Source organism: Eurypyga helias, unplaced genomic scaffold (genome assembly GCF_000690775.1).
Source record: "Eurypyga helias isolate BGI_N326 unplaced genomic scaffold, ASM69077v1 scaffold13792, whole genome shotgun sequence".
NCBI classification, from domain to species: Eukaryota; Metazoa; Chordata; class Aves; order Eurypygiformes; family Eurypygidae; genus Eurypyga; species Eurypyga helias.
This window is the reverse complement of record NW_010234237.1, coordinates 9,323-16,746: the sequence shown is the minus strand read 5'-3', so window position 1 is coordinate 16,746 and position 7,424 is coordinate 9,323. Positions and strand designations below refer to the sequence as shown.

The 7,424-nt window shown below is 41.5% G+C and overlaps 1 protein-coding gene across 1 annotated transcript; it reads left to right on the top strand.

The window, feature by feature from the left end:
• The first annotated feature begins 485 nt into the window (after window positions 1-485).
• Window positions 486-5,379, top strand: LOC104517372 (squalene monooxygenase-like). The gene is made up of 6 exons (XM_010162010.1): window positions 486-677; window positions 949-1,044; window positions 1,619-1,761; window positions 2,885-2,981; window positions 3,508-3,595; window positions 4,848-5,379. Exons 1-6 carry the CDS (start codon window positions 623-625, stop codon window positions 5,038-5,040), a joined length of 672 nt encoding a protein of 223 aa, XP_010160312.1. The 5' UTR covers window positions 486-622; the 3' UTR covers window positions 5,041-5,379.
• Window positions 5,380-7,424: the final 2,045 nt, after the last annotated feature.

Below are 7,424 nucleotides of genomic sequence, written 5' to 3'. Positions count from 1 at the left end.
CCCAACCCAGTTCCCACTGCCCAAGTGCCTCCTGTTTCTCTACTTTTGGAAACTTAAGGCCTGGTTAGATAGGACCTCAGTTGGTATCTCCCTGTAGTCGTATACAGACTAATTTATTTCTTTGCCTCCCACCACCTTCTTTATGGAAAGAAACCAGAATGATCTTACAGAAAGATTGCATCCTGTTGATTATGTTACAGGTTGTCAGTGGCACATGTTAAATATTAGTGAGGTGTTCAAATGAAATGTTTCAAATTAAATATGTAGCATTAACGTACATTCCAGTAAACACTAAAATGTATTGCCAAAAGAATTGTAACTACACTGAAGTCAAGAACTTTTTGAAAACATTGCTGTTGTTCATTTGAAGATAAGAATAACACAAACTTAATATGATACAGGATTTTATTTTGGAGTGTTTCAGAAAATGATTTTGTATCTCTGAAGTTTAATTGCCCTTTCATTAATCAGCCTCCATCTTTCTCCCCCTTCTTCTCTTTTTAAGAATGCACCACAGTTTAAAGCTAATTACGCTGAACTTGTTTTAGCTAGAACTAGTCCAGTGCTCATCTATCAGATTTCTTCGACTGAGACTCGGGTCCTTGTTGATATTCGAGGGGAAATGCCAAAAAATTTAAAAGAATACATGATCGAGAACATTCAACCACAGCTACCTGGTAAGTCTAGAAAGATTTCCATCCATAAATGTGCCTTTTGGGGCATGTTTCCTTGAATCCGTTGAACTGTGTGAGATTTTTCCACGTGCACGGTTACTGTTTCAGTAACCATTTGCCCTTCTTCGCTTCCACAGCAAAGAGCAGTTTGTTCAGCTCACTTCTGTGGGGTTAGCTCTTCAGAAGGATTATACTTCTAAGAAAAGGTTAGAATGGTTTTGTGCACATGTTTTTAGACTCGAAGTAGTGCAACTAAAATGTTTGGTTGTTGCAGATCACTTAAAGGAGCCATTCTTAATAGCAGTTCAGAACGACCGTTTGAGGACTATGCCAGCCAGCTTCTTGCCTCCTTCAGCTGTTAATAAAAAAGGTGTGTGTTATGGAATAAAAGGAGGGGAAAAAGGAATTATAAACAATTTCTGGGACTCCAGGCTTTGTTGTCATAGACTTAATGTTTGTTCAATATGACTGTCTCCTAGTTCTTCTGTGAAAAAGGATGTTTTGCAGATGTGTACCTTGGGCATAGTTAACTCAAAAGTTTATATTGGCACCAGACTTCAAATCAGTGCCTGCTGTATTTTTAAGTTTAAAACACTCAGTGGCTCAAGCTCGTACAAATGTGGGCTTCTTAAGGAAAACGTGATTAAAAAAGGAAAGAAATCGCCTTGAAAAGTGTGTGTGTTTTTGTGTTCTTTGGCACACACACATGCATGCCTATAGGGAAAAAAAATATTTTGACCTTGATCATCTTAAACCCTTTTTAAGCCTGTTAATTTAAAGACATCCTTTTTGGTTTTCCCTTTCTTCTTTTCTTTTTTAATTTCTAGTTGTTATTCTTCTTTTCTGGTGGGAATGAATTCTTAGTACATTTCATTTAAAAAAAAAAAGAGGGTTTGAGTTCTAATTGTCATGCAGTATCCCATTAATTTTTCTCTTTCACCTAGGTGTTCTCCTTCTAGGAGATGCATATAATATAAGACACCCCCTAACTGGTGGAGGAATGAGTGTTGTTTTAAACGATGTTAAAATATGGAGAAGTTTGCTTCAGGATATTCCGGATCTTTATGAAGATTCTGATGTTCTTAAGGTGAAGCTTTACTTTTATTTTAGGCAGCTTTTGCTGCAATTTAATGAGACACAAGTTTTATGCAGCCTGGGGACATGTACGTTATTAGTGAAGCACAGCTGTTTTCAGAGCTTTGGATAGATAAATTGTACATCAGGCATTCACCAGGACACGGAGCTGTGATTTGTGAGTGCTCTGGCTGTGTGGCAAACGGCAGATCCAAAACTGCACTTACTGGCCTGTGTCTTTTGCTCCAGGAGACTTGTGTGCTGTGTCTAGTCAGCATGCTTTGCTACTATGACCTGAAATTCCCTTATTAGGAGTGTATTTGTAACGTAGATTGGTCTTAAATGGGGTGGGTTTGGACCACTACACTTGTGAGTGGTACTCGGAGAGTAACAACTGTGTGTACTGAGGTTTTCAAGATGCAGCTCAGCGTTCCACTAGCCTCTTGACTGCTGCATTAATCTCACAGTAGTTCATTAGAAGACATCCTTCTTTCCTGGGAATCAGCACCACCAGTGGTGATTCTGGGTCTACTTTTTCAGTGAGAATACCCAAAATGAATACCCAAAATTCAGATGAGTAGAAAATAAGATTTAATCCAATTAGGCGTGTTGTTTTGGCTAAATTACAGCTAGAGTAATTACAGACTACAATTAAATGATTCAAAAAGTGTATTTTAAAATTGAGAGGCACTTAGAGAAACCCTGAATGTCAGGACAATACAGGACTTACCCAACCAAATGCAGATACATCTCTGCTTGTTGCCTCAGACTTCCAGTTATTTCCTGTTTATTCTCATTCAACAGAATGTTGACTGAGGTGAGTGTTAGCCTTCAAATTTCTGACCTACCCCAGCCACCTGCTGTAGGATGAGATGAAGTACATCCTGGAAATACCTTTTTTTTTTTTTTTTTTTTTTCCCCTACAGTTAGTGTAAGAGGAGACTAGGTAACTGGTTCAACATGTTCCCAAAGTTCCTTAATGACCTAGCATGGAACTGATCTAGTGTATCACTAAGTCCACTCTACATGATCATGAGTGTGACTCCTATCACCTCTTTGGGAATCTTCGAATGCCCTTCTGTATGTACTGACAGAAATACTTTAATTTTTTTTTTAACTTTTTTTTTTTTTTTTAGGCAAAAAGAACATTTTACTGGTCAAGAAAAAAATCTCATTCCTTTGTAGTGAACATTCTTGCCCAGGCACTTTATGAACTCTTTGCTGCCACAGATGGTAAATATGTTTTAAGGATAACTTCTGACTAACCACAACTTGGTAAATAAATATGCCTGGGGAGGGGATGTGTATGTGCACATGCCCATGTGTTTGTGTATATATATTTATATATGTGTGTATGTATACAAGTATATCGATATATGTTAAAAATACATCAATCAAAGGATTTTAATGAGTTAGCTTGTGTTCTCTGCCTGGTTTGGTTCTAGTGTAACATAAGCTGAGTTTTAGCAATGTGGAGGTAAGTCTGGGGTTAGTATTAAAACCAAAACAAAACCAAAGGAAAACCCCACAAACAAATGAAAAAACCCCAGAAAACGTGTTCTTGTGTCAGTGAATGTTCAAGAATATGTGGATATCCTAGGGGATTATCCTTGACTTAACTAAAAATCCAGCTGAATTTAACAGAACAACAGCTGCTGGAGTTCCAAAGGCTTGGATGGAATACCACTGTTGCATATGCTGAAAAAGTTTTCGGTATCTGTTGAATATTTGTGCTGAGTCCTTTTAATTAATTTTGTAGATTCCTTGCATCAGCTAAAGAAAGCCTGTTTCCATTACTTCAGACTTGGTGGAGAATGTGTCTCGGGGCCTGTTGGACTGCTGTCTGTGTAAGTTCAGCGCTCTGGTAATAGTGGATGTGAACCTTGTTGAGCACTGTGAGCCTCGGTCAGGGTATGTGTTGCTTCCAATAGCTCAGCTCTGCAAAGGGAGAATCATAGAATTGTTTAGGTTGGAAAGGACCTTTAAGATCATCAAGTCCAACTGCTAACCTAACACTGCCAAGTCCAGCACTAAACCACATCCCTGAGCACCACATCTACACGTCTTTTAAACCCCACCATGGATGGTGACTCTACCACTTCCCTGGGCAGCCCGTTCCAATGCCTGACAACCTTTTCACGGAAGAAAGTTTTCCTAATATCCAATTTAAACCTCCCTTGGTGCAACTTGAGGTCATTTCCTCTTGTCCTATCATTTGTCACTTGGGAGAAGAGACCAACACTCGCCTCTCTGCAACCTCCTTTCAGGTAGAGAGCAATAAGATCTCCCCTTATTGCAGGGCCCGGCCCTTGGCCTTGTTGAACCTCATACAATTGGCCTTGGCCCATTGATCCAGCCTGACCAGATCCCTCTGTAGAGTTTTCCTACCCTCAGGCAGACCAACACTCCTGCCCAACCTGGTGTTGTCTGCATGAGTGCCTGTGTTTTTAGGATTACACTAGGGTTGGGGCTTTATTAGAAGCTGTCTATGAATGCTGATCCTATTTCTTTTCGTTGTAAACAATGCCACTAAAACTGGCAGGTGGTTAACGTAGGTGGCATGGGAGTTTGAATGAAGTAGAGGGGTCAAGACCGCAGAGGGGCTGGTAGAGACATTTCATGCCTGACAAGTTGACAATAGTCAAGGATGAGGTCTTCCATAAAAGAGCGTAACTGGGAAGCTGGTAACTCTTAAAGTGTTTTTGATGACCGCTCAGAAACTAGTGAATGCACAATAAATCATACTGCTTTGAATGTGTGAGAACACGTTCTTTTGTATTTGTCCCTTTTTGGAATGAGCTAAAACTGATAGGGCTGGTGAGAATAATCCCCTGGGGGTTGGTACAGGTGGGCAGAGCCAACTGGAAATGAAGAGGCAGCAGCAGTGTCAGGCCGCACTGCAGGAAGGAGTACGGGCTGTGCAGCGGCTCCAGGACAGTCAGTCTGTGTTCTGTGGTGAGGTGGCAGGACCAGAGCTGCCTGGTTCAGAAGCCTGTCTGTAGGTACTCTTGAGTGGAGACGTCTGTTTGTAAAACCGAACTTGTCGGCGCTTTCCGAGTCTGCTTGTTGACATGTTTTATCTGTTTGTTTTTAATGCAGGTTATCTCCTAAACCAATGGTCCTGATTGGCCACTTCTTTGCTGTGGCATTATACGCTGTTTATTTTTGCTTTAAGTCAGAGTCGTGGATCACCACTCCTCGAGCCTTTTTCAGTAGTGGAGCTGTTCTTTACCGGAGTTGCTCTATAATATTTCCACTTATTTACTCTGAAATGAAGTATTTAGTCTATTGAAATCCATGGGGAAATGACTGGAGGAAGAAAACACGAACATCACGATGCCTTCAAAATCTTTGGACACGTGCTATACGTTTTCTTCTCTTCAAAATGCGATTTCCCTGATAAGGATTTGACTTGATTTTGATTTTGTGGTTATATACATATATATTATATGTAAATATGATTTTCTTGGCGATAAAAATTCAAAAAGGAGCTAGCTGTTTACAAGGACCATAATTACGTGTTGACATGTGGTAGATAATTGCCGGTTTTGTCAGGATCTCATTCCTTGCTTTATCCATGGCCGAGTGCACCACTAATATTAATAAACTGAAAAGTGAAAACTGTAAACCATAGGCTGCTATTATCCTTCATGCTTTTTTCTGTTCGCTAATTCCATAGACTGTTTCTTCATTACTGTGAAACACTGTGAGAACATTCTTCATTTGGGTTATTTCATTAGGATTTGCCTCTTCTGTTTCAGTTGCAGCCAAGATATTAGTCTACTGACACTTAAAAGGACACTAGGGGATTTGAGATTTTGGTGTCACTGTATCTTTAATGTCAGTCGCTGTTGCAAGTGCCGTGCTGCTCTGCTGAAATCATTCGTTACTCCCGAATTAATTTAAAGAAGTGAGAATCAGACCACAGTCAGCTGCTGCATTGCACTCAGGTACTGAAAGCACAGGGGTTTGAAACCCTCTCCCTAGCTCACTCCAATTGAAAAAGGCAGGGGGGTGGTTTGGTTGGCGTGGTGTGCGCAGTTGGAGTTTAACACCAGGAACTGAGCACAGCAACAGACCCCGTCCCCTGGAACGGATTCAGTCCAGGCCAGTAAACAGTAACCTTGAACAGGGCTTCCTAAAATTCACGGCAAGTGCCACGGAAGTGTCCTTTTAATACTTGGAGTAGGTTTCACCCTGTGGACATTACTGCATGCTGCTGAAGAGTTCATGGCTCTTCCTGTCGCCCGCTACTCCTCTCAACGCTATCTTTATCGGTCCGCTTTCCTTGGTTCTGCTGCATTCCCGTTTCCCCCACCGTCCTTAGGGTCGTGCTGTGTATCGCTGCGTGGCTCCGCTGTTGGGTTTGCCTGCACCATCATCCCTTCAGAGCCCAGGGGCAGGGTAGGGATTTCTGGCTGGCGAAACGTTGGCTGTATCTTGGAAATGAGCGGTTGCATAAGCTGTGTATAAACACACATTTTACATTGGACTGTGGGGGAAAAGAAAATTCTGCAGAGAGGCTTTTTTAGTCATTTCTTTGACGGATATTTCAAATGACCTGTTCTTTTACAGAAGCAGAAGTATGTATATTTTTCTAACCATTGTCACTTTTGATACCCTCTTGAAATTACAGGGATCATGAATATGTCTGGTTAAGCTTTAGGTAACGTACCAGTATTTTCAAATATCATTATGTACGGTAACTAAATGGTGCCCCTTCAAGGGTATACAAAGTTTGCAGAATTTATACAAGTGTTTTCAAATTTTGTGACAACTTTAAAAATACTGATTAATTTTACATTTTCTATTTTTTTTTAATATATTATTTGCAGTCAGTCTCTTTAAAGTCAAGGGTAAACAGTCCTGAGCCAAATACGCATTCTCAGCTGACTTAAATAAAAAGTTGTGATATCTGTAGATTACTTTTTTTCTGTGTATTTCTGGTTAATGAGTGTTGTGTTCTGATTTATCAGGAAATGCCAGTGTGCTTATGTGTACATACATGTGTAAGCCCTCTTTTAATTTTCTTTTCTGGAACTCAGTGCCTGTTCAAGTGTCTTGATGACCGGGGTAAGGGTCACTTGTTGGAAATTACTGTGGGGCAGGGAAAAGTCTTGCATGTCTGTGTAAGTAGGAGCAACCTGAAAATATGACATACGGAATGGTCGTGTGCCTTGTCCTCGGGACGAGATGAAGGACTGGCTTTGAAGTATGAAATGAGCAGGGATCCTTTGGATGCTGGGCAGCTCAGGATGTGGGTCTGACTGAAATCGCTGATGAGTGTGGTGGTTCGGCCCTGGCTGGGGGGCAGGTGCCCACCAAGCTGCTCTGTCACTGTCCTGCGTGGCTGGGCTGGGGAGGGAGAACACGCCGAAAGGCTCGTACGTCAAGAAGGAACATGAAGGGAACACTCCGCAGTGACTGTCATGGGCAAAACAGGCTCAGCTTGGGGAAAAAATTCATCATCAGTCAAAATTAGAGTTAAAAAAGGAGAATTAAACCCGAATCGTAAAACATCTTCGCCCCACCCCTTCCTTCTTCCCAGGCTCAGCTTTGCTTCCCCATTGCTCTGCCTCCTCCCGCTGAGGAGGGAATGGGGACTGTGGTCAGCTCATCACACGTTGTCTCTGCTGCTCCTCCTTCCTCAGGGGAAGACTCCTCACACTCTTCCCC